General features: G+C 44.6%; 1 protein-coding gene across 9 annotated transcripts in view; it reads left to right on the top strand.

The window, feature by feature from the left end:
• Nucleotides 1–27,486, top strand: part of LOC106567401 (peripheral-type benzodiazepine receptor-associated protein 1) — a 196,810-nt gene that overhangs the window by 149,129 nt on the left and 20,195 nt on the right. For 8 of the 9 annotated variants that reach the window (XM_014136586.3, XM_082960200.1, XM_014136590.3 and 5 more), the window contains 13 exons: nucleotides 3,823–3,997; nucleotides 5,349–5,566; nucleotides 16,078–16,184; nucleotides 16,405–16,514; nucleotides 17,014–17,919; nucleotides 18,128–18,279; nucleotides 18,788–19,447; nucleotides 20,475–20,816; nucleotides 22,488–22,643; nucleotides 22,932–23,804; nucleotides 24,211–24,313; nucleotides 25,550–25,692; nucleotides 25,929–26,097. In XM_014136586.3, coding sequence (XP_013992061.3) covers nucleotides 3,823–3,997; nucleotides 5,349–5,566; nucleotides 16,078–16,184; nucleotides 16,405–16,514; nucleotides 17,014–17,919; nucleotides 18,128–18,279; nucleotides 18,788–19,447; nucleotides 20,475–20,816; nucleotides 22,488–22,643; nucleotides 22,932–23,804; nucleotides 24,211–24,313; nucleotides 25,550–25,692; nucleotides 25,929–26,097 — 4,114 coding nt within the window. The remainder of the gene's footprint in view (nucleotides 1–3,822; nucleotides 3,998–5,348; nucleotides 5,567–16,077; nucleotides 16,185–16,404; nucleotides 16,515–17,013; nucleotides 17,920–18,127; nucleotides 18,280–18,787; nucleotides 19,448–20,474; nucleotides 20,817–22,487; nucleotides 22,644–22,931; nucleotides 23,805–24,210; nucleotides 24,314–25,549; nucleotides 25,693–25,928; nucleotides 26,098–27,486) is intronic. The other variant, XM_014136595.3, reaches the window with a different exon arrangement.

Below are 27,486 nucleotides of genomic sequence, written 5' to 3'. Positions count from 1 at the left end.
TTTCTGACAGGCTACAAGTACAGACTGCGCGAAGACTTCGGGATGCAACTGCGTGCGTCCTTGTCCATTTCCAAGGCGCATATTGAAGATATTGGAAGAACTGTCCACATTTACTTTTCGTCAGCTGAAAAGCAAATGCACTAGCATATGTCAATCTACTATCCCCCATAGTACAAAAGTAGACCTATAAATATTCCAAACATGCATAGTGTGGAACAGTTGTGGGATGCGATAGATCCCAAATTAATACAACCACTAGGATCAAAAATCCTGTTTTCAGCAATGAGCCTGATGTAACAGATCAGAACGTTTAGCTCAAAATGTTGATAAACTATTAGGCTATTTCTTCACATTATAAGCACAGCAATGCGCACAGGACAGTAGGCTATAAGCGCAAATGTTCCATTAGCAGGAAAACACCATTCTCATAAGTGACCACAAATGCAATTTATACATGTTTTGCTTTTATTATTAAGGTGCATTTTTATGGTGAAAATGATCTTCCCCAAACTAGAAACTCACGCGCTGCGTATGTATGCCAGTTAGGCTCTACACCCGCTGTAAAGCGGATTAATGTGCTTCATTTAAAGAAGTTATTTGGCCACTTTAGTTGTGATACAAACCTTGTCAAAACATATAGGCCTATGGTCTAGGCTACATGAGGTGTGCGACTGTGATTTGAAAAAGTTGCAAAAAACACAATGCGCTGTTTGCATTAAGCTAGGCTGTCACGCTGGTATAAAGGATTTGGAGACAGGCGCAGGAATACACAATAGGGGTTTTTAATACACCTAAAACAAACACTTATACAAAAACACTGGGCTGTACCCAAACGAACAGGCGAGGGTAAACCTCGTTGAATGACACGGGACGATACCCGTAAAACACAACATGCTGCGTGCTTTATATAACAGCTGCACCAACGCATAGGTACTCACACCACCAACGGACATGGGAACAATAACCAACAAAGACAGCGGGAACAGAGGGCACATATATACATTTACATTTTAGTCATTTAGCAGACGCTCTTATCCAGAGCGACTTACAGTAGTGAATGCATACATTTCATACATTTATTATTATTTTTATATATATATATATATATATATATATATATATATATATATATATATAACATACTAATCAGGGGAAATGGGAACCAGGTGTGTGTGATCAGACAAGACAGTCCGGGGTTGATGATAATGAATCCCGTTCAGTGAAGCCTAGAAAGCTGGTGACGTACTGGTGAACAGAATGAGTATCAGTACCAGGGGGATCCGTGACATAGGCATTATCCACGAGTGATAATACATTATTCACAAGTGATATGCTAATATTGTCACCCATTACACTATTCTTGATTTAATCTTGTCTTTACATATACTAAATAATATATGTGTGAAATATGTTTTGATTTAGAATGGACCATTATCATGCACCTATCTCGAAACAGGGGCAACAGAAAAAAATACATGTCATCTAGGCACTTAAATAGCGATTGGAGGACGCTTTTCACATAGTTTTCATGCCAGCCAGGTAGGCTATAATCCTGTTGTGAAGAGAAGCAATGTGCTAAATATTAGGACATTTGAGAAATAAATATAGTAGGCCTAGCCTACAGAAAGCTGATGGGATCCTCCTCTTTTTAATAGAGGCCATCACTCTGTTTTCTGATGCAATTGCATAGCCTATAGAAATGTTGCACAACGTGAGCTTATGGGCTCTCATTAAGTGTTTGATTTTCGAAAACATTTGCATTGATATCAGAATGATTAGAGGGACAATAGAGTGCAGAGTACCAGGCAGTTAGCAAGTTTGGTTGGCTACTAATGACCATCAGCAGCATCAGAGCTTGAAGAAGCCTAATTACCGTGACTAAACGGTCACATGGAATTTGACTGTCATTATGAATCGTGACCACCGGTGTGGCGGTAATATGGTCACCGTAACAGCCCTAAACCTGAGGCCGTATTTATTGTCTCTGGGGACTGTAATATAGCAAATCTGAGGAAAACGCTACCGAAGTTCTATACCTGAAGTTATTGGTTTCTAGGATGTATTTATGGAAAGGCAAAGATGGCCTCGTATGTTCTCTAGCTACAGCAGAGGTGGTCTATAGTGTTGTAACAGGCTTTGAAAACAACATGACAAGCTTATTTGGTCTCTCTGAGAGGTGATAGGCTCCAGCCAGGCCGGCGTGTGTCAGTGTACTGTCCTATGTGCCTTTTCCTACACATCTGTGTGGTTCAACCAGTTACATAACAAGCCTAGTAGTAATTGTGTTCATTTGAAATAATCCCTTTGTGTTGACACGGAGAAACCCTCTGATGCCGGCTGGCCCTCTGTGTGTGAATGTGTATTAGTATGTGTCCGTGTGTGCACTAGCGCTATGTGTATGGACGTGTTTAACTATACACGTCCACACACACACACAGAGAGAGAGAGTGGAGTGTGAGGGAGTGAGTGAGGGAGGAAGTGGAGTGTGAGAGAGTGAGTGTAGGTGATTAAAGTCAGTGTGAAACAGGTCAGGCCGAGTGACGCTGCTGTTAGATTACTCTATGGCACGAAATCCAGTCCCCCGCTGGGCTGAGTAAACTGAACCTTGTTCATAGGAGAATTGGCTTGGTTCTTAAGCTCAAGGTGTTAAGATAGAGTTAGCCTGCTTTCTTGGCAGTCGAGCTGTGACCCTGACATAGTGGGGCTTCTCTCTCTCTTCCCTCTCTCTCTTTCTCTCTCCCCATCTTTCTCTCTCTCCCTTTTCGTCTCTCCCCCTCTCTCTCGCTGCTCTCTCTCTCTCTCTCTTTCTCTCTCCTCTCATTGTAGTTTTGTATCTCACTATTGGGAGCTTGATCTATCCTATAGTCAGCACAGTGACTCAAATCTCGTAAGAGAACGGGTAGCATGCCCTCCCCAAAAAATAAATAAATTTGTGAACCAACACTTGCACTTCACTTTTTCCACCCCTTACTAGCTCTGACTTTGCTGTTAGCTACTTTATTGAGGTAAGATGTACTTACTATGACTGTGATATGTGGTTATCTTAAGATGAATGTAAGTGAGCGGTTGATAAATTACTAAAATGTAAAATGTCATACATTAGCTGGATCTACTTGCTATATCTCCCACTTTGTGACTTGGTTCATGTTAGAGTTCAAGCAGTCATTTGGGACAGGCTGTGCTTGGTGGTGTAGGTGAGAGGTTTGACAGGAAGCTGTGTTTGTGTGTGTGTGTGTGTGTGTGTGTGTGTGTGTCAGTGCACGTGTGTTTCGTTTAGCTAGGGGCCCTGTCACATCACTACCAGGAAACTCCCACCACAACCGGAAGTGAAAGCAGCCGGTTATAGAAACTCACTCGGGGCTGATGCTAAACCCTGTTAGAGCGTTCTGACTGAGCTGTGGCCGTGGCTCTGTAGTGGCTTTGCTAGTGTGACTGTGAGCGCTGCAGAACTGTGTCGGAGGACATGCAACTCGCTGCAAACTACGCTAGCTACGCTTCAGATTCTGTTTGTCACCCACAAAACCAACACCTCTTACTAAGGCCCTGAAACCTGTTACTCACCCTTTTCACTCCTTTTCCCGCCTTTTTGTCTTTTAATTTGATCCTAAATGTAATTGTGAGTGTTTATGCATATGATAATAAGTACATTTTTTAAAGTTGATATTCCAGTAGTATCATTTTTAAATAGGCAGATTGTCAAAGTAGGCCACCACACAAGTACCCTTTCATTAGCCTATGATATTTTGTTTGCCTAGGAGCTGAAACTAAATCCTTTGTATGTATGTGTGTGTGTACCTCTATCTCTCTCTGTGCTGTCTTCAGTCTAAGGTACGCGAGTTGGAGGATAAATGTCGCAGCCAGAGTGAACAGTTCGGCCTGCTCAGCCATGAGCTGGAGACCTTCCGACTGCAGGCCGGCAAACTGGATCTGGCCGGCTCCGCACTCCTCACTAACCGTGCCTTCTGCCATCTGACCAACGGTGTGGGCCTCGCTGGAGGTAACCATGGCAACCGTTATTACCATTATGTTCCTGATACATGCCAATGGGCAACCGTTATTACCATGATATTATTACCCTAACCAGTAAACCATATCATATTACCGTCACGACACCAATACATTCCACATACTCACTCATATTCCCTTCATGAAATATACTCCCCATCCCAATAAATGCATCTTCATATGGCCTTTGTATGCCCCCTCGGGCTCATTTTAACTACTAGTACAGAATCTCCCTCAGGCACAGTTTACCAATATGGTCGATAGTTTCTACCAAGATTGATTGTACACATGAAGATTGCTAAACTAAAGAGTGTTTGTTCCAACCCTGGATCGCCATGTAGGATTGTGTTGGTATTACTTTTTAAATCGACATGATTACGTTTGAAAGGGATTCCACATGATGCATTCACTTTGATGCAGACCCGGACTGAGAACATAATATATTGTAATCCTGGCCGCCACTGGCTTTAAAGTATCCCTTCAAATCCCTATTATATCCATCCATCCCTCCCTCCAGCCATGTACAGTAGGTGTGCTATTTCTGTTGTAGATCAAGGTGGCCTACCTATGGGATGATTTGAACTCTCTGGGTGATGATATTGACTTCTGGAGTCTGGAGGAGAGAGATACTCTCCCTTAGGACTCCTCGCTACCATGTACTGCTACTGTTCCTAGAGATCTTGGGTCATTGAGACTGTCACTGCTACCATGAGCACTATTACTCCCTTTCCTGGTCTTTTTGGAGTAACTGGGTACCTGAAATCACTGTTAGGTTCATTGTAACGACCCACATATTCACAATCACTTGGTTTGGTTTGGTGGGGCTTGCAGTGAGTGGCTGTATGAATGATGCCACACATATACAATCCCTCTCACACAAAGGTCACACGAAGGTCACAAACACACACAGAGACGTGGGTCAACAACTGTGATATCCGGGCTGTATGGTTAAGCCCCTTAGTTCTTTCTGGCCCCGGTGTGCCATGTATGGTGCTGTGCTCGGGGGTCGTGACCTCTAAGCGCAGAGACAGATGGGGACAGGAGGGTTTTACTCCCTCCACTCCACTGTTAAATCAGCCAGGGACCTAGAACACCAACCCCCAATTTGACAAATACATCCTCTTCTGTGACCTGTTTGTAGCCTGAGGTGGTCCAGCGGTCTAGGCCACTGCCTCCAGAACACATGTACTTGTGCTCACGTGGGTTCCAATCCGACCCACTGCTCTTCTAGCACACTTTCTCCTCCTAACTTTCCTGTTACTCTATCGCTATCCTTTCAATGAAACATGAAAAAAGCAAAGAGATGTTTGTTTGCTCATGAAGTATCTTCCTCCTCCCTGTAGATGTGGCGGCAACTCTCCAGATGGGGGCCACCCCTCACGCTGCGGGTCTCACACGCTCCCCCACCACCAAGCACCGTGAGCTGCCCACCATCAGCCTGACCAAGTCCTCCAGCTCCCCCAAGTCTGTTTCTGACACCACCCACCTCTCCCCAAAGTCGGCCGAGTCCCACCACAGCCCCCATCACAGCCCACGCAGGACCAGCCCCACGCCACACGAGGTGAGAGCTCTAACACTGTTTCACATAATTTAATCCTGATTTATTGCATAGGGAAAGTCACTACTTAATTCATATGGGGGAGTTTCTTGTTCAACTTAAAAACATGGTACAGTAGTCTCACTAACGGTAGGACTAGAAGACAATTTCAGATTGGCTTAGTATTTGAGTTTTGTTTAAAGGGATACTTCAGGATTTTGGCAATAAGGCCCTTTATCTACTTCCCGAGAGTCAGATGAACTCGTGGTTACTATTTTTATGTCGGTTTCCAGTATGTAGGATGTTAGAGGTAGTTTCGCGTGCCAATGCTAACTAGCGTTAGCGCAATGACTGGAAGCCTATGGGTATCTACTAGTGACACACACAATAATCTTCTACACAAAGAGATTAAGATGTTTTTTGCATTAGACATGCTGCTGACGTCTTTAGTCATGAAAATAAATGCAATGCTATTTTCAATTAATTGGGTTCAAATATTCCTCAAGATCAAACCGCTCGTATGGATTGTCTCCTCCTTTACAACTCTATGGTTAGGACAGATTGCTTGTTGAGATTAACAAAATGGCACAGTCATTCCTATGGATTTGCACGTCAGACTTCATGGATTTAAAAACGTCATTAGCCTTTCTCTCTGTCTCTCACACTGTACTATCAAACAGCCTAGGCTTAAATAAATAAAGGCAAATACAACACACACATTGCTAGAGATAAGAGAAGAGGACCCTGTTGAGGTTGGGTGGTCTGACTCTTCTTTCATACAGTGTCCAGCTTTGTGCCTTAACCTTTCTCTCTCTCACATGGCACTGTCATGTAGCATACTGGCCAAAGACAAATGCAGCACTTATTATACAATTCAAAAGATAAGACCCTTTTGGGTTGGGCTTTTAAACCATTTCTTCCATGTTTTAAAGCAGCAGACCTCTCCCTCATCCAGTGTCCAGCTGTATGTTGTAGCTAGCTGATGTCTGTCCTGCGTGCCCCAGCCAGCCAATGTTGGGTCTAAGTCTCTCTGTAGTAGATCTTTATCCTCCCTCCCTCTCATCCATCTAAACCAGCCAGGTCAGGACAGGCAGCACCAGTAGCAGCTAGCTCTCTAAAGCTCATATTTACTGAGATAATCCCACTGCTGTGGATTATTAAGGTTGTAGTAGTTGTAAGTGATTATCCTTAAAAGGTTTTTTTGCTGGCAGGGAGTGATAAAAAATATGCCTGTTACTTATTGTTTACGCATAATGTATCACTCAGACCCTATAATTAGACATACGGCCAGTCGACGAACAAAACACTCAACGTTTGTATCAGTGTGTGTGTATATCCGTGTGTGTATCTGAACCCTATCAAAGTAGTGCACTATATATAGGGATGTAGTGCGATATAGCCTATAGGGAATAGGGTGCAATTTCATCCTACTGGCAGCGATTGTTTGTATGTTTGTGTCGGCCTACAGCAGGGGTCTGCAACAAGCAGCCAGTGGGCCAAAACCGGCCTGCAAGTGATTTTTTGGGGTCCTTCAAAGTTTTTAGTAAAGATATATATATATATATATATATTTTAATCACCAGGAATGAATCCCCAAAATATTTGTATTTATGAAATCTGTTCCAAGTATACAGAGACATTCAGTGGGGTTAAAAATGATTGGATCCCTTGATAACCTGTATGCTCTCGTCGGCTGGCCCTCGCTACATATTCGTCGCCAGACCCACTGGCTCCAGGTCATCTATAAGTCTTTGCTAGGTAAAGCTCCACCTTATCTCAGCTCACTGGTCACAATAACAACACCCACCCGTAGCACACGCTCCAGCAGGTATATCTCACTGGTCATCTCCAAAGCCAACACCTCCTTTGGCCGCCTTTCCTTCTAGTTCTCTGCTGCCAATGACTGGAACGAATTGCAAAAATTGCTGAAGCTGGAGACTTCTAGTTCTCTCACTAACTTTAAATATCAGCTATCTGAGCAGCTAACCGATCGCTGCAGCTGTACATAGCCCATCTGTAAATAGCCCATCCAATCTACCTACATCCCCAAATTGTTTTTATTTACTTTTCTGCTATTTGGAAAACCAGTATTTATACTTGCACATCATCATCTGCACATATATCACTCCAGTGTTAATTTGCTAAATTGTAATTACTTCGCTACTATGGCCTATTTATTGCCTTACCTCCTCACGCCATTTGCACACACTGTATATAGACTTTCTTTTTTTCCGATTGTGTTATGTTTGTTTATGTGTAACTCTGTGTTGTTTGTGTCGCACTGCTTTGCTTTATCTTGGCCAGGTCGCAGGTGTAAATGAGAACTTGTTCTCAACTAGCCTACCTGGTTAAATAAAGGTGAAATAAAAAAAATAAAGAAGGGGAAAAAAAGATAGATTAAAAAGATAAAGTAATACAAATACTGTGCGATATGTATTAAAAACTAAAACTATATTTTAAGTTAGAAGTAGGCATTGGTCCGAAAAATAAAGGAAATTCACGAGCACCACAATCCCTACTCCTCTCATGGTTTTCCAGCACACAGCTTTGACCTACTACAGTTACTATGTTGATCTATTACTTCAAACAAAGTGCAGGTTACTTAGGATTCAGACCTTCTGTTATCCTCGCAAGTGTGTGAGGGGGCGATGCTGGAGTATTGAAAACAGGTGATCCAATTATTTTAATATTTTTTAGATTTGTTTTTATTACTTGTTAAACTAAATCTATTTTACTGAGCAATTGTATTAGTATAAAAAAAATGGCATTAGCATGCAATATAGCTCAATCAAGGTATAAAATTATTATTTTTCAAATACAATCACTTTTTGGTGCTTACTTGTGGTTGATTTGCAGTGTACAAATGATTATCAAATCAAATTGTTATTTGTCCCATGCTTCATAAACAACAGGTGTAGAGTAACAGTGAAATGCTTACTCACAGGCCCTGCCCAACAATGCAAAGAGAAAAATAATAAATAATAATAACACAAGGCATAAATACACAATGAGTAATGATAATTGTGCTATGTGCAGGGGTACGAGGTAATTGAGGTAGATACTATATATATACTCATGTAGGTAAGGGTAAAGTGACTAGGCAACAGGATAAATAATAAATAGTAGGAGCAGCATATGTGAGTCAAAAGAGTTAGTGCAAAAGGGGACCATGTTGGGCCACCAAAAGCGTCGTCGCACAAAAGCCAGGGTCCGGCAGGAGCCCTGGTGGCAGGCCAGTCTGGAGGAGTGGGCCCATTCCAGGACCGCGGAGCGGACCACGTCAGGCACGAACATCCGGTTATCTGGAGGAGAGAGAGCGAGAGAGGATCCTTGGGCTACTGTTGATTGCGAAGATGGAGGCCCTTTTCAATGGAGTAAAATTAAAGTTAGAGAGTGACCTATGGCTTTAGTGAAAAGCCTAGAAGTAGAATGTCCATATGGACAAGTTTTAATATTGTAGTGGACAAAGATGGGAAGAATGTTGGCGCTGCCAAATGCAGGCTACTGTGCAACTCGCTATTCAGGTAGGAATACATATTTTTACTTAATAATTTTTTTTGTATTTATAATCATTGGTTTTATTATTATTATTACTGTATATCATTGTTATCATTGTAGGCATATCTAAACCAGTTATTTAAATATGCAAATGTGTTTTTATTTCATTCTGTTGAGACATTTTCGTTGGCTGAATTAAGTTCGATCTGTCATTTAATTGTGTGTTCCGTATTTAGTTTTAGATGGGTTATACAGTGCATTTGGAAATTATTCAGACTCCTTGACTTTTTCCACGTTTTGTTACCTCACAGCCTAATTCTAAGAGATGAGATGTTTCTTCAACTTGATTGGAGTCCACCTGTGGTAAATTCAATTGATTGGACATGATTTGGAATGGGCACACACCTGTCTATAAAAGATCCACAATTGACAGTGCATGTCAGAGCAAAAACCAAGCCATGAGGTCAAAGGAATTGTCCGTAGAGCACCGAGACAAAATTGTGTCGAAGCACAGATCTGGGGAACGGTATAAAACAAATTCTGCAGCAGAACACAGTGGCCTCCACCATTCTTAAATGGAAGACGTTTGGAACCACCAAGACTCTTCCTAGAGCTGGTCGCCTGGCCAAACTGAGCAATCGGGAGAGAAGGGCTTTTGTCAGGGAGTTGACCAAGAACCCGATGGTCAGTCTGAAAGAGCTCCAGAGTTCCTCTGTGGATATGGGAGAACCTTCCAGAAGGAGAACCATCTCTGCAGCACTCCAACAATCAGACCTTAGCCAGATGGAAGCCAACCTCAATAAAATGCACATCACAGCCCGCTTGGAGTTTGCCAAAAGGCACCTAAAGGACTCTCAGACCATGAGAAACAAGATTATCTGGTCTGATGAAACAAAGATTGAACTCTTTAGCCTGAATGCCAAGTGTCACGTCTGGAGGAAACCTGGCACCATCCCTACGGTGAAGCATGGTGGTGGCAGCACCATGCTGCGGGGATGTTTTTCAATGGCAGGGACTGGGAGACTACTCAGGATGAAGAGAAAGATGAGCAGAGCAAAGTACAGAGAGATCCTTGATTTGCAAAAATTTCACCAAAAAATGTCTTTGTCATTATTGGGTATTGCGTGTAGATTGTCAAGGGGAATTGTTTTAATCTATTTTAGAATAAGGCTGTAACGTAACACATTTTTTAAAAGTCAAGGGGTCTGAATACTTTCCCGAATGCACTGTAAGTAGACCTGTTGTAAAATAAATATCATTAGCCTATTCCTGTCATTTGTTTGGTACGGTAGGCACTAGTCCATTCTTGGTAATTGCTGTAATACAGCCTGTTCATAACTTAAACCAGTTATTTTGTTTCATTCTGAGCCATTTCCTTTGCCAAATTAAGTTCCAACTGTAATGTTTGCTGCAATATAACATCCTGCTCGTATTTTCCCTATTAAAATTTACTTGACTTACTTTTGATGTTACCCTAATAAAATGGTGAAACTTTTGTGAAGGTTTGGTGTGGTGAGGCAATAAGTATATTTATACTGCAGGCGTATGATATGAAGGCAGTGCTCACCAACTGACACCGACAGTTGAACTTGAGGTGAGGAATAATGTTTTAGGCCAGTTGTTCCCAAACCTTTTATAGTCCTGTACCCCTTCAAACACTCAACCTCCAGCTGCGTACCCCCTCTAGCACCAGGGTCAGCGCACTCTCAAATGTTGTCTTTTGCCATCATTGTAAGCATGCCACACATACTATACGATACATTTATTAAACATAAGAATGAGTGAGTTTTTGTCATAAACCCGCTCGTGGGAAGTGACAAAGAGCTCTTATAGGACAAGGGCAAAAATAATAATATAATAATAATCAATCATTTTGCTCTTTATTTGACCATCATACATATAAAACCTTATTCGCTCATCGAAAATTGTGAGTAACTCACCACAGGTTAATGAGAAGGGTGTGCTTGAAAGGATGCACATAACTCTGCAATGTTGGGTTGTAATTGGAGAGTCTCAGTCTTAAATAATTTTCCACACAGTCTGTGCCTGTATTTAGTTTTCATGCTTGTTAAGGCCGAGAATCCAATCTCACATAGGTACGTGATTGAAAAGGGCATCAGTGTTTTAACAGCGAGATTTGCCAAGGCAGGATACTCTGAGCGCAGCCCAGTCCAGAAATCTGGCAGTGGCTTCTGATTAAATAACATTTTCACAGAACCGCTTGTTGCAATTTTGATGAGGCTCTCTTGTTCAGATATCAGTAAGTTGACTGGAGGCAGGGCATGAAAGGGATAACGAATCTAGTTTGTGTCATTCATTTCGGTAAAGTACCTGCGTAATTGCGCAACCAACTCACTCCGGTGCTTCGCTATATCACATTTGACATTGTCCCGTAAACTTGAGTTCATTTGCACACAAAAAATCTTGCAATGATGAAAGACCTGTGTGTTGTCCTTGTTAATGCAGACAGAGAAGAGCTCCAACTTAATCATAGCCTCAACTTTGTCCTGCACATTAAATATTGTTGCGTAGAGTCCCTGTAATCCTAGATTCAGATCATTCTGTCGAGAGAAAACATCACCAAGATAGGCTAGTCGTGTGAGAAACTTGTCACCATGCAAGCGGTCAGATAAGTGAAAATTATGGCCAGTAAAAATAACTTTAAGCTTGTCTCCCAATTAAAAAAAAAATATATAAAAAATGTGTCAATACTTTGCCCCTTGATAACCAGCGCACTTCTGTATGTTGTAAAAGAGTTACATGGTCGCTGCCCATATCATTGCATAGTGCAGAAAATACACAAGATTTCAGGGGCCTTGCTTTAACCATTTTCACTGTAGTGTCCAAAACGTCTTTCAAGCTGTCAGGCATTCCCTTGGCAGCAAGAGCCTCTCGCACTAGCGGTTCTGGGGGGGGGGGGGGGGGCAGTGCCCCTGTGACAACAATTTTGGACCCCCTTGTGGCCCCCCTAAATGTGGAGTGTGAAATAATTTTTACATAACTCATTTTTGCTATCATTTCTTTTTTTTACATCCGTTATTAGACAATGGCAACGATGATAATTATGAACATGGTCTTTTGCTTGCTAATGCCTGCAATGCAGTGAAGAAAATGATATGACAACAATAACGTCTAATGTAACTGGCCCCTCTAACAATACAACTGGCCCCAGCTTGGCCCCCTCAGTTGAAATGGTCTAGAACCGCCACTGGCCTCTCGGTGGATGCTGCAGTGGACCCAAGTGGCGTTGGCAGCAACTGCTTGCACGCGCGTTACCACTCCACTAGGTCTCCCTGTCATGGCTTTTGCTCCATCAGTACAGATACCAACACATCTTGACCACCAAAGTCCATTTGATGTCACAAAGCTGTCCAGTACTTTAAAAATATCCTCTCGTGTTGTCCTGGTTTACAGTGGTTTACAGAAGAGGATGTCTTCCTTAATTGACCCCCCCCCCCATAAACGTAACGGACATATACCAGGAGCTGTGCCAGGCCCGCCACGTCTGTTGACTCATCCAGCTGTAACGCATATAATTCACTAGCTTGTATGCGAAGCAGTAATTGTTTCAAAACATCTCCTGCCATGTCACTGATGCGTCGTGAACCAGTGTTGTTTGATGAAAGCATTGTCTGTGTATAGTTTCTTTGGCCTTTTCCCCCAGCATTGTCCCAGCCATATCCACAGCAGCAGGAAGAATTAAGTCCTCCACAATAGCATGGAGCTTGCCTGTCCTAGCCACTCGGTAGCTCACCATATAAGATGCTTCTTATTAATGGTATCTGTTACTCAAAAGTCGTCTTAATTCTCGCTCAAAAAACTGTGGCTTATTTTTAAGTTGGCATGTTTTGTTTCTAAATGTCTGCGCAAGAGTGAAGGTTTCATTAAGTTGTGTGAGAGTACTTTTGCACATATAACACACTGTGGCTGAGGAAAGGCACTACTCTCAATATATGTGAACCCCAAATCAATGTAGTTCTCATCATATTTGCGCCTCTTCGATGGTCCAACGTCCCTGTCTGTTGTTCGGTGCTTTCCCGGGTAAGGGGGCAGTAGCTCTTCAGCTGCATCAGATTCACAACTGTCAGTGTCCATGCTAGCTGTGCTAACAACAAATGTAGAATTACTGATGCTAGCATTGGATGTGCTCGTGGAAGCAGAACAACTTGTGTCGTTGACAGGTGCAGGTGTAGTACTGCTGGTAGTAGCAGTACTACCAGTAGAGCTGGTATGTGTATCTATGGATGCGGGCCTTACTTTTTTTAACCATTTATCAATTTTCAAGCAAACGGAATGAGCAGCAGCTGCATTTGGCTACATACGGACTGTTAGTGGAATTCCCGCAAGAGAGTAACAGTTAATGCACAGGTGACATGCAGATAAAAATAAGGTAAAACGGATTTCCGTTTCCCTGCATTAAAATCACCGGCCACGAGAAGTGCTGCCTCTGGGTGTGCATTTTCTTCTTTGCGTATGGCCCTCTACAGCTCGTTGAATGTGGTCTTAGTGCCAGCATCAGTTTGTGGTGGTAAATAGACAGCTACGAAATATATACAGTGAGGGAAAAAAGTATTTGATCCCCTGCTAATTTTGTAAGTTTGCCCACTGGCAAATAAGTTATCAGTCTATAATTTTTATGGTAGGTTTATTTGAACAGTGAGAGACAGAATAACAACAAAAAAATCCAGAAAAACGCATGTCAAAAATGTTATGTTGCATTTTAATGAGGGAAATAAGTATTTGACCCCTCTGCAAAACATGACTTAGTACTTGGTGGCAAAACCCTTGTTGGCAATCACAGAGGTCAGACGTTTCTTGTACTTGGCCACCAGGTTTGCACACATCTCAGGAGGGATTTTGTCCCACTCCTCTTTGCAGATCTTCTCCAAGTCATTAAGGTTTCAAGGCTGACATTTGGCAACTCGAACTTTCAGCTCCCTCCACAGATTTTCTATGGGATTAAGGTCTGGAGACTGGCTAGGTCACTCCAGGACCTTAATGTGCTTCTTCTTGAGCCACTCCTTTGTTGCCTTGGCTGTGTGTTTTTGGGTCATTGTCATGCTGGAATACCCATCCACGACCCATTTTCAATGCCCTGTCTGAGGGAAGGAGGTTCTCACCCAAGATTTGACGGTACATGGCCCCGTCCATCGTCGGTTTGATGCGGTGAAGTTGCCCTGTCCCCTTAGCAGAAAAACACCCCAAAGCATAATGTTTCCACCTCCATGTTTGAAGGTGGGGATGGTGTCCTTGGGGTCATAGGCAGCATTCCTCCTCCTCCAACCACGGCGAGTTGAGTTGATGTCAAAGAGCTCCATTTTGGTCTCATCTGACCACAACACTTTCACCCAGTTGTCCTCTGAATCATTCAGATGTTCATTGGCAAACTTCAGACGGGCATGTATATGTGCTTTCTTGAGCAGGGGGACCTTGCGGGCGCTCTAGGGTTTCAGTCCTTAACGGCGTGGTGTGTTACCAATTGTTTTCTTGGTGACTATGGTCCCAGCTGCCTTGAGATTATTGACAAGATCCTCCCATGTAGTTCTGGGCTGATTCCTCACCATTCTCATGATCATAGCAACTCCACGAGGTGAGATCTTGCATGGAGCCCCAGGCCGAGGGAGATTGACAGTTCTTTTGTGTTTCTTCTATTTGCGAATAATCGCACCAACTATTGTTACCTTCACACCAAGCTGCTTGGCGATGGTCTTGTAGCCCATTCCAGCCTTGTGTAGGTCTAAAATCTTGTCCCTGACATTCTTGGAGAGCTCTTTGGTCTTGGCCATGGTGGAGAGTTTGGAATCTCGCATGTCAAAAATGAAAATGCTCCCTGCCAATGTTTACCTCTCTCTGTAGGCAAGGGGTAGGCAACTAGATTCAAACGCATGTCAAAAATGTTATAAAATGATTTGCATTTTAATGAGGGAAATAAGTATTTGACCCCCTCTCAATCAGAAAGATTTCTGGCTCCCAGGTGTCTTTTATACAGGTAACGAGCTGAGATTAGGAGCACACTCTTAAAGGGAGTGCTCCTAATCTCAGCTCGTTACCTGTATAAAAGGCACCTGGGAGCCAGAAATCTTTCTGATTGAGAGGGGGTCAAATACTAATTTCCCTAATTAAAATGCAAATCAATTTATATTATTTTTGACATGCTTTTTTCTGGATTTGTTTGTTGTTATTCTGTCTCTCACTGTTCAAATAAACCTACCATTAAAATGATTGACTGATCATTTCCTTGTCAGTGGGTAAACGTACAAAATCAGCAGGGGATCAAATACTTTTTTCTCTCACTGTAGATGAAAACTCTCTTGGTAAATAGTATGGTCTGCAGCTCATTATGAGGTATTCTAACTCTGGCGAGCAAAAACTTGAGACTTCCTTACCATTAGAGATTACGCACCGGCTGCTGTTAACAAAGATACACTCCCCTCCCCCCTTCATTTTACCCGATTACAGGCATGTTCTGGACAAAAACTGTCCCATGGCTGAATCTAGTTGCCTACCCCTTGCCTACAGACAGAGGTAAACATAGGCAGTCAGATCATTAAGCTGATGCTGTGTGGTATTAAAGGGAGCATTTTCAGAGAAGAGAACATTCCGTATAAGCAGCTTGTTAGTGGCCAGTGTCCCAATCCACTGTGAATTGTGCCCATTGCCCACATTATACATAAATCTCATTGCACAATCTCTGAGGGAGTAAGTCAGTGGCAGAAAAACATATCCTGCGTGTGGCCCTGGCCTTCTACTTTTCAGGAGGCATTGATCCAGCCAGGTGTTGGTAAGATGTTAACCTGCTGGCAGCTCAAGGTTCCAGTAGAAATTATATATAACACTAAGGAAGCACTTTTATCCAAAGCCACTTACATTCTAGTGAGTATATGTTTTTTGTATGAATATGTGAAACTGTAGGAATTGAACCTGGCTAGGAATGGACATTGCTAGGAATTGACATTGCTCACACCAAGCTCTTACCAACTGAGCCACCCAGTATAACAGGTTTCCAGTGGCCTCATTGTTGACTGTCATGTTCTAAGGTTGACACGGCCAGTGAAGTGGAGGAGTTGGACATTGATGTGTCCCCAGCACCTTACACCGCTCTCAGAGGAGCTGCCAAGCTACAGGTCTTCATCGGCAGATACAGGTAAGGACTGGCAGACACAGATTTGGCCAAAGCAGCAGTATGCCTTCACTAAATACCAAAGGCATACTATTTAGTAGTATGCCTTCGGTATTTAGTAGATTGAATTGGAGACCAGTTATGATAATTTTTTTCTATCTCAGCATTCAACTGTAACAATGCGATGAGATGGGTAATGTTTATAATACATTAGTGTTGATAATGTGACTTTATTTTTCCCCAGCTATAACCCCTATGATGGTCCAAATGATAACCCAGAGGTGGAGCTGCCACTCACCGCTGGGGAGTACATCTATGTTTATGGCGGTATGGATGACGACGGCTTCTATGAAGGTGAGCCTTCTCCAAAACCTTAAAGGGGCAATCAGCAGTTGCTACATCCAAAACATGAATTCTTAAGAAAATAACGTATAAATGCCTCATGAGCTTAGTACAACTGTTGTACTCCATCAAAACCCAAAATATAAGGTTGTTTTACTCTGATCTTTGTAAACAAAGTAAATGTAAACAAATACTATATAGCCTCAAAACATGGTTAAAACTATCATTTTGATATCATGGATGGTCAGTCCTTGCATCTGTAGCTCTGAATTTGAATTTGAGTGGTTACATTTCTCCAAACCCATTCCTCAGCTTTTTACCAAAACATGGGCTGGGATTACACTTTGTTCTTTTTTCTACTGCTCATTGCCACTTTCATTTTATAACAGTTTTATAAAGTTAGATTTTTTTACACTGAAAGTTCCCATTTTAACACTGACATTTTAACACGGTCAAGGTTTTTAGTGTCGACATACCAAACACAAGTCTGCCTCTCTGTGTCCCCCTGCAGGTGAGCTGATGGACGGGCGGAGAGGGCTGGTCCCCTCCAACTTTGTGGAGCGCGTCTCAGATGACGACATGATGAGTGCCCACGTTCCAGAGGGCACAGACATATCCCACAACTCCTTGCTGGACAGCAGCCTGCACAGTGCCAGCCACCAGCACCACCTCCGCCTGGGGGGCCCAGGTACCTCTGAGAGGACCGACCCTACGTTTTCAGCCTCCAACCCAGGTCCCCTATCCGTCTCTTTCCCTTCAGGGGAGCAGGTCTTGGACCCCTCCCTCCGACCCCTCTCCCCAGCCCCCCTCACCAACGGCCTGGACCTAGACCTAGAGGTGGGGGTGGACACTGTGCCTTACCCGCGCAAGCTCACCCTCATCAAGCAGCTGGCCAAGAGCATCATCATTGGCTGGGATGGGCCGCTGGTGCCAGCGGGCTGGGGCAATGTGTGGAGCTACAATGTGTACGTGGACCAGGAGCTGAGGCTCAACGTGCCCTTTGGCTCCCAGACTAAAGCTGTCCTAGAGAGACTAGACGTCAATCTCAAGGCTTATCGAGTGTCTGTGCAGAGCCTGACTGAGCGCGGCAGCTCGGACCAGCTCCGTTGCTCCATGCTGGTGGGCAGGGACGTATGTGTGGCGCCCACCCAGCTCAGAGTCGACCGGGTCACCGCCACCTCGGCCAGCCTGTCGTGGCTGCCCAGCAACAGTAACTATGTGCACATTGTGTCCTTGAATGAGGAGGAGATGGAGCTGGTGAAGGCTGGCAGCTACTCGCTGTGCCTCAGTAACCTTACGCCCAGCCTGCACTACACGGTCAAGGTGGAGGCTCGGCCACACCAAACCCCCTGGGAGCTTCCCCAGGAGAGGCGGGAACACAAGACCGCCACCACTACCTTTACCATGCTGGCCGCAGGTAAGTGAGCAAACAGGGTAGAGAGATACTGGAGATCAAAGAGGGCTGAAGAACTGCTGGTTTAATTTTTTACATGAAAATATATTCCACTCACCTGGTGTTCCCAGGTCTTTTAAACAGGCCCTGATTAGAGAGGACAAATGAAATCAGGGCCTGTTTAAGACCTAAGATTTGCTTGTCTTCTAATATTTATGACCTCCTCTCCCAGGCCCCCCAGATGCTCCTCTAGATGTGCAGCTGGAGCAGGGGCCCTCCCCGGGAATCGCCCTTATCAGCTGGCTGCCTGTCACCATCGATGCGGCTGGGACCTCCAACGGAGTCCGCGTCACCGGATACACCATCTACGCTGACAAGAAAAAGGCAATAACTGTAGTGTTGTGTTTCTGGACCTGAATGCACTGCAAACAGAGGAGAGTGTTTAAGGTTTTGGATGTAATGGGGATGAAATTATGCTGAGAGGGAAATGCTTTTGAAATTAGTTTGAATCGGTCTGTCTGTCAAGCCAGTGTTTTCAGAGAGGTTCTGTGCTCTAAAGACCCATTGAGTCTGTTGCTCTCTTCCTCAAGACGCTAGTTTGTGTTTAAATGTGCCATGGTATTTGCAGTGCTTCAGCTTGGGCTGTGAACAGTATCTGTGATGGTGCCTTGTCCTATGTCGCTGACTTTTATATTCTTTAAGTGAGAGGTGTTTTATGTCTCTGTGTGAGGATAGTGTGTGTGAGGAGTGTTTTGCTGTGAGGATAGTGTGTAGGAGTGTTTTGCTGTGAAGATGGTTTTTGTTTGGAGTGTTTTGCTGTGAGGATATTTTGTGTAGAGAGTGTGTGTCTGTGCTGCTGACACTACCCATCTCCTCTCCTGCCATACCCTAGGTGTTGGAGGTGTCATCCCCCACGGCAGGCAGTGCCCTAATGGGCCCGTCTCAAATCCAGTCCCTTATGATGGCCCACCAACTCACCGTGCGCACCATGTCCGCCCACGGGGAGTCCACCGACTCTGTGCCAGTCAACGTGCCCGCCAAGCTAGCCGCCATTATGACGGACCAGGCCTCGGCTACCTCCGCTCCTTGCTCCTCCAAACCCCCCGTTCATCAGTCACCACCCTACCAGTCACCCCACTTCCTGTCTTCATCACCACCCGTACAGCCCCAATCCCCATCCTATGGGAACTTAGCTGCCAAAGTCTCCACGCTACCCTACGCCACGGCCTCACCGCCGCTAGACGCACACGCCATGGTCCCTAATGGGGGGCTGCCCTCTGCCAACTCTCCCCCAGTCCACACCCTCCACCTAGAGGCCTCCTCCCCGCTCCCTGCCTCGTACGCAGAGGCCTGGGCCAACCCCTTAGCCAAGTCTCCTGCTTCCCCTCGGGATGCCTTGGCAGTGCATGAGGCCACCATGTCACCTCCAGTAGCACCAAACTATCAGGCGAAGTTGCCATCAGTACCATCAGCCTATGAGGCTATGATGTCACCACCAATACAACCAGCCTATCAGGCCATGCTACCACCAGCCTCTCACATCAACACAACGGTACTTACAAAAATGCAACAACACCTCCTCTAAAACTCTCATCAGAACTCTAGAAATCACCTCATGACTCCAGACTTACTTTTTCCCGTGGTGGCACTGGTGACACTAACATTTTCAGTTTGTGGCACCAGCCCATTATTCGGTCGCACCAAACTTTATTGAGGCATCACACAATAGTAACAAATTTGCAATCATCTTATTTTTATGTGTAACCTAAACCAGTGATTGTCATGAATTTTGGGTTGATAATTGCTCTATTGTTGCTATATTTTACTCTCAATATAGGGCTCCAGAATTGCACATTTATTCTGTTCAAATAGAGATGAATTTGCTAAGAAAAATGTGTGTATAAATTAAATATCACGTAAGGTAATTCATTTGGGGCTAATTCACCATCTGAGGAAGTGGAAACTCAAAATGCATTAGGTAGATCGCAAAATATAATATGTTGCTAGTTAGCCGTGGAATTGATGAATGTAACAGTAAATGTAATGTCCTAAAAAGCAGCATACCCATTTATGTCTATAGCCTATGCAGTCTCCGCGCACAGTCAATGTTGAGAGTAATACCTACAGAGAGCTGAGACCCTCCTCTCACCAACAGGCACAACTGCTTTCAAAACGTTTATATTGGAGCAATTGCATTTTTTTTATGTTACAATCGTTTTTCTCTCCCGCTAGCCTACTCAGCGCGAAAGGAGAAACAGACACAGGGACAGGGCAGACACTTTCATGCAGGGATGAGGAAAATAATGCACATTAGGCTACTGTTTTATCAAATCAGGCTTTTAGCTGCCCCAAAATATGTTTGGAGTGACCAGCTTCAATTTTCAGTTCGCACCGATGCGACCAATGAAACATTTTACTCGCACAGCCTAAGAATCGCAAAATGCGACTAAATGGTCTCAGTCTGGAGCCTTGCAACTGCTCTAAAATATATAGTACTACAGGTATGTTATTATCTAGTTTACGTTATTATAACTATTTTAACTAAGTGTATGTTGTATGTATGCCTGTCTGTTCTCCAGGTCAATGCAGCCTTGCCCCCCAACCAGAGTCCAGTCCCAGGCCTAGTCCCAGCAGCAGCCATGGAGCAGAGCAGAGCAGTCACAGAAATCCCCGGAGCTCCGCGTCCCGTCATGTCCATCACAGACTTTCTCCCCACGGAGGACTACTCCCGTGCAAACCTTTCAACCCCTGAGCCCTGCCCCACCCCACCCCAGGACAGACACTCTCTCCAGCCCCCCAAAGCCCCCTCTCCCCTGGAGTCAGAACCAGACTACTCCATGGAGAGGTCGACCACACGCCTGGTGTCCATGGAGGAGTTCCTCAGGCAGGAGAAGGACCCAGGCTTCAGCAGGCAGCCACAGGTTGGTTGGTTGGTTGGTTGGTTGGTTGGTTGGTTGGTTGGTTGGTTGGTTGGTTGGTTGGTTGGTTGGTTGGTTGGTTGGTTGGTTGGTTGGTTGGTTGGTTTGTTAGTTAGTTATTTAGTGCTGACTGTGCTTTTTTGGAATGTGACACGTTAAATATCATTGCCAGTTTTCTGGGCAGATGCAATATGCACGGCAACTCTGATGTGTTCTTTATTGTTCCAATGTTCCCCTCACATTGTGCTTTAATCCTCTGATGATGTTCATTGCAGAAAGAAACTCTTCCTCACCCAGCCTTTCTCAACTCTTTCTCACCCAGCCTCACCCCTTGACTAGATGAACCAGTAACTCATCTAGGTCTAGGAAAGGCTGTGGGATCCTTACCTCGTATTTATCAACATGGTGCTTTAGACTAGGGGTCGTGACCCCATATGGGGTCACTTGATATGAAATGGGGTCATTGGATAATGCATTTTTTTTTTTTAAATATGTCGTTTTTTATATATATATTATAATATCGTCTTTGTATCTCAAAATCATTGTGAAGTGGTTACCCTTAAAAATCGAAATGAAAATTATTCAAATGTAAAAGATAAAATTCAACCAGAGAGCACCCTTAGCTCATGGAAAAAGGCCGCACTTGACAATTGCGCTTGAATCGTTCCATTGTGAATGGATAGGCCTGCTATGCTATGAAACCACACAATATTGCAGAGACTTTGATATTACCAGAAAATAAAGTGTGAGAAGGTTGAGGCACCGAAACTCACATTAGTACCTTTGTCAGATAGGAAAGAATTCTTATTGGAGAGAGTTTTTCAAAAGCAAACCATGCCCCCTTCCCTCAGCTGTGCATGTTTCTAACAGAAAATAGCATCAGTAAGTGTCCCACATGAGTGGTGACTGTGCACCTCCAATGCTTGGAAGAGAACTTTGGGACCTGCTTCCCAATCAGTTTGACTGTGATCCTGGCTCAGTCGACATGCCGCTAAGTGAAGTCAAACAGCTGATCAAGCTGTCATAGGACCGAATGCTGCAGACGAACCATTTACAGGTAGTGACCTGTAAATGCATTCTGACTCAAAGGGAATCCACTTCCGTCTCCCTCTGAGCATTAAAACTCATGGTACCCTTCATCAGCTCATATCTGTGTGAAGCTGGATTCAGTGCTCTCGTCTGCATATAAAAAAAAAAATAGATCCAGGTTGGATGTGACAGCAGAGATGACGTGCGTACTGTCGACCACGCCCCCTGACTTTGAGAAGCTCTGACTCGACATGTGTCAACCACACCCATCTCATTAGTGGTGGTGAGATAAGAGAGATTAAGTTAGACTAATTTGCAATTGACTGTCATAGCCACAAATAAAAAAGTCAACATTGGATGTTAATTACATCATTTCTTTGAAATGGTTGGGGTCGTGCAAACTTTCAGATATCAAAATGGAGTCGTGGGCCAAAAAAATTTGAGAACCCCTGGACTAGAGAGCATTGAGGATAGAGGCATTATACCAAGACATACCAATGTTCATAGTAACATTTCCTACTATGAAAATGAGCATTTGGAGGATTTACCTAGTCAATTTACGTTTCACTTGTATTGACATGATTGGTTATTCCACATGCTCTAAGCCTGCCCTGTTGTACTGTGTGGCTGTGCTCTGTGTGTCAGGGTTATGCTGTTGGCCTGGTGGAGCCTCTGTACGGTGCAACAGAGAACAGTAGGGGCTCGGATCTATCTGATATCCTGGAGGAAGAGGAGGAGGACATGTACTCAGACCCCCCTGGACCCACCCTGGCCCGGGGGTACACCACAGGAGCCGACAGGGTAAACATTCACTACAAACACTTGATTTTACGGATCTTGCTGAGGACAGCCTCTGTTTTTGTTACGTTTGCTTTACTTTCCCTCTTTCATTCTTGAATTCACTCACTGTTTTGACTCTTTTTTTTTTTGTATGTCACACTTCACCCCTACCTTATGCCACCGTGCCCTGCCCAACCTGCTCACATCCGCCTCCTTCCTGACCTCCTATCTCCATCTCCTATATCCAACCTCTTACCTTCAACCTGTTACACCCTCTCCTCTGTGACCCTTGACCCATGACCCCTGTAGCCAGACCAGTGGGAGGTGCCGGACAGCGACGAAGAGATTCTGGAGAGTATTCTGAAGCTTCCTCCACAGGCCCAGGCTCAGGCCTACCACTACCATCACGGTCATCATCACCTCAACAAGCACCTGTTCAGCATCCCAGAGGTCACTGATGAAGAGGACAACAGTGTGGACGAGGACTATAATAACCGTCGCCACCGAAGACAGTCCCAAGCCAGGCCCAGCCGCACACACCTCCACCCCGATGACCCCCACTACCACAGAACCCGAGACCAACCCCAGCCCCACCACCACCACCACCACCACAGCAGCAGAGCTGAAGCCAAAGAGCCTTTACCCAGACACAGTGGTGGTGCTGTCAGGGCTCGGCCCCAGCACAGGGTCCACTACGCAGACACAGTAGACAGCATCAGCTACCCTGAGGAGGGGGAGCTGGTCCTCGGGCCCAGTAAGGAGATGTGGGTGCGTCAGGCCCCCCAGAAGGCCCACCACGGTGGGGGAAGGAATGGAATAGGGACGGTTTCCCTGGTAGGCGGGCTAGGGGACAGGCTCAGAAGAGAAGCCTTGCTACGGAGTCAGATGGCGGTCGCTGCGTTAACGTCCCAGGCCACCGGCCACGCACCATGCTCCTACCTAGTCAGCAAGACCGTTCGGACGGTCAAGTCCCCTGTGGGCTCGGTAGCAGAGATCGACATTGAGTATGGGACTGACGAGGAGGATCCATTGACCTATGACCGCGGGGAACGAGGGGAGGTGGTGGTGGAGCAGATGAGTTCTGAGTGGTGGGTAGAGGGGTCACAGCCTGACCCCCTCACTCTGGCCCTGCGCCGGGGAAAACCTGCCCTCCAGGCCATTGCAGCTGCTGCAGCAGAATGGGTGTGTTCTCACTCGTTGTACCCCGTGGCTGTATTTAAATTCCCTCTTCTCTACCGGCATCTGTGTAGTTGGCTTGTCATGCGTCGCATGTCCCCTTTATCTGAGATCCTAGCGTCTGTCTGTCTGTCTGACGGCACCGTTGCTTCTCCAGACTCATTCAACCTGCACAAGGCCTGAAAAAACACCTGATCCTTATTGCATACTACTCATGTCTCTAACCCTGCAGTCCCTTACTGTACAACCTGAATGCAAGTTATTGTCTTTTGTGCTGCTGTCTTTCTCTCTGACTGTGTGTGTGTGTGTGTGTGTGTGTGTGTGTGTGTGTGTGTGTGTGTGTGTGTGTGTGTGTGTGTGTGTGTGTGTGTGTGTGTGTGTGTGTGTGTGTGTGTGTTTTTATGTTGACCAGGAGCCTGGCAGAGACCCTTCGATGGAGGCTAGTGCCGGGTGGAGCGGACAGGCTGAGCTCTCTCCTAAGCTGACCAGGGCAGAGGCCAGGCAGGAGCTCAATGGTCAGAATCTCATTCCTCATCCTTCTTCTCGCCACCCCCCCCTCTCATGCGCTCTCTCTCTCTTTATCTCTGTCTCTCTTGTTCTGCGATCTATCTCTCTCTTCCTCTCTCTGTCTGCCTCTGTCTGCCTCTGTCTCTCTCTCTGAGAAAGACACCAGGATGTCAGATTAGGAGTTTGTGTGTGTGTGTGTGGGGGGGGGTACTTTAACAGGGATAGGGTGATTGGGGAGAGCGAGAGATGGCCTGTAAGCTTAGAACCGGCTTAACTCCAAAATGGCTCGTCCAGACATGAGCTGGATGAGAGGAAGAGACAACCGTGACAATAGTACCCTAGATTAGCCCACAGTGAAACCAACCAAGCTGGAGTCTCTCTCTCTCTGCATCTTTCTCTCTCTCTCTTTCCTTCCCTCCTGTCTCTCGTTCTGCCTCTTTCACTCTTTCTCTCGCTCTCTCGCTCTCTCCCTCTTTCAATCTCACAGCTGTGTTCTCATGGAAAAGCTCACAGATATAGTTCTGCTATTCTCAGCGGCAGGTGGAAGAACAAGGAACGTGCAGATACATACATAGGACACACACACATGCACTCTGCACGTACGCCCCACGACACCAGAGAGGGAGGGATCAGCAAAGATGTTGTTCTCACATACAGTATCTCCAGATATCTATACAGACCATATGAATGTGGTCTATTTCTTCTTGTCAGCTCTGCTCTGCTTGCCTATAGTCTGACTGTTGCTATATACAGATGGGCTGATCCCTCCTAATGAGATCGAACCTTGTCTCATTGGTGCAGCTTAAGTCCTAGTTAACTACAGCAGTTCACATTCCCTACACTGCCCTATAGACCTGCATATAGGTCTAGGTAATCAGTCATCATGATCACTACATCACATAGACCAGTGATGGGCACCTCTAATGGGGGTGGGGGCCACAACAAAAAGTCTGAATTCATCATAAGGGGGCGCAGTGACTGGCAGGTCTGTGTACCCACATCCATATACACACACATGCAGTCAGAGCTGGCCCAAGCCTGTTGGGGGCCCAAAACAAAACACAGACATTTTAACAGAGTGGGAGTGGGCTCTCCCGTCTGGATTTGGAGAACTGTGGGAGTGTGGGCGTGGGGGATGTGTGTGGGTGTGTGTGTGACCAGGCAAATCCAGGTGTATGCACCGCAATGCTTAGGCTAACTGTGTCTCCAAATAATGTTGGATCTGTTTGTGTGTTTGCATGAAGAGAGCATGGAGCCTGCGCGGCCTATAGGAGACAATGAGGTGCGTATCTTTGTGGCGCTGTTCCCCTACGACCCAGTTAACATGTCTCCGAACCCTGATGCCGCTGAGGAGGAACTGCCCTTCAGAGAGGGACAGATCATCAAGGTATGGAACCCAACTGGTTAAAATGATAGTATTGCCTGCTGGAATAGTGATATCCCTAGCACCATGTTTTACATACTCTCTCATCTAATCTATCATTAATTATAGGCTGTTCAAGGCAAAACGTTTATCCATGTTATGCTTCTTCCATTAATAAGTTAAGACAGTAATAGCACAACCTAACGGCAGCCATCTTGTTTTCTCTCTTCACCGTCCCCATCCTCCATTTTCCTGTACAGATCTACGGAGATAAAGACTCGGACGGGTTCTACCGCGGTGAATTGAACGGTCGTCATGGTTACGTACCGTGTAACATGGTGTCTGAGATTCAGGTGGAGGATGAGGAGACCAGAGAGACACTCCTGCAGCAGGGCTTCCTGTCTACCCACGCAAACATGGAGAAGATAGGTAGGCACAACTGTCAGTAACAGCACCAGTCAATCATCAAAGGGTTTTACATCTGTCAATCATATCAACAGCTAATCCCAGCAGGGTTCATCCCACAAGTGTCCAATTAAACAGGGCCCTTCTCTGATCCAAGTAACATACTGCCCATGGAATCAAACAATCAATCAAGTACATTTGAATTGTATAATTCTTTCTGTTTGGTGTCAGCTCAGTGGTTTGTATTGATGTTGTCAGCCTGAATACTTCACTTTAAAATATGCACCAACTGCGGTCTAACACTTTTCAACAGGTGTGGGTAGGTTCTTTGTCGTTTGTTTTAATGAAATCTCCATTGTCCATGTTGTGGAGTGGAAGTGAAAGAAAGTAAAAATGGCAATACAGAAGTACTGTAGCTATGACCATTAGGGTGAAGTGTCAGATGTTGTGAGTTTCATAACTGCCAACAGATGCTCCATTTTTATTTTTACTTTTGACTCCTCTGTTACTAGTCTTGAAATCAACCAGCTGTGACTCAATAATATACTGTACTTCAAACTTGAATAATTTGAAATGAAAGCAAAAGTCTGTGTTTCTTCACCACAATCTGTTGGGGGAAATCCTCACAACCGGTAAAACAGCAGCTGCGTCTTAGTTAATGGAAAACATTCATTTGACCTATTAACTTTTTACTGTAATTTACCCATTTACTTTGTAAGAATTAACAAAACTGGCCAAATTGCACTATTTGATTAAATTCTAAACTAAAAAAAAATTATAATAATCTGAGGGGTATCCTACTGAGCAAGCAAGATCTACTCAGGGTTTTCTAAAGCTAACCAGCTTCAGGTGGCCTCACATTCCAGCTCAGGCTTCATCCATATACTACGACGGTGGATATTGCTCGTCCACCCGCCGCTAACTCTAGCAGGCTTGTAACTGCACGTGCATATCCCACGTGGTTAGTCGAACGCCGAACTCTTCATTGAGACAATGCTGAAGCATTTATTAATGGGAAAGTCAGTGCCACATTTTCATTTCTGCTGAAATCAAAATGAAGGAAAAGTTATCTTGCAAATTCAAAGGCAAAGGCAAATGGCCTTTTAGAAATGCCTCTTTGGTGTGCTTATCAATGCATGAGCACCTTGTTTCCCACTCCTATCGATAAAATAATTGTATTAGAGGTCGACCGATTATGATTTTTCAACGCCTATACCGATTATTTGAAGACCAATAAAAGCCGATACCGATTAATTGGCCGATTTATATATATATATATTTTTTTTTTGTTGTTGTAATAATGACAATTATAATGAACACTTTTATTTTAACTTAATATAATACATCAATAAAATCAATTTAGCCTCAAATAAATAATGAAACATGTTCAGTTTGGTTTAAATAATGCAAAAA

Source organism: Salmo salar, chromosome 13 (assembly GCF_965601325.2).
Source record: "Salmo salar chromosome 13, fSalSal1, whole genome shotgun sequence".
Lineage (NCBI taxonomy): Eukaryota > Metazoa > Chordata > Actinopteri > Salmoniformes > Salmonidae > Salmo > Salmo salar.
The sequence above is the reverse complement of the archived record's forward strand: the minus strand, read 5'-3'. Positions and strand labels throughout refer to the sequence as shown.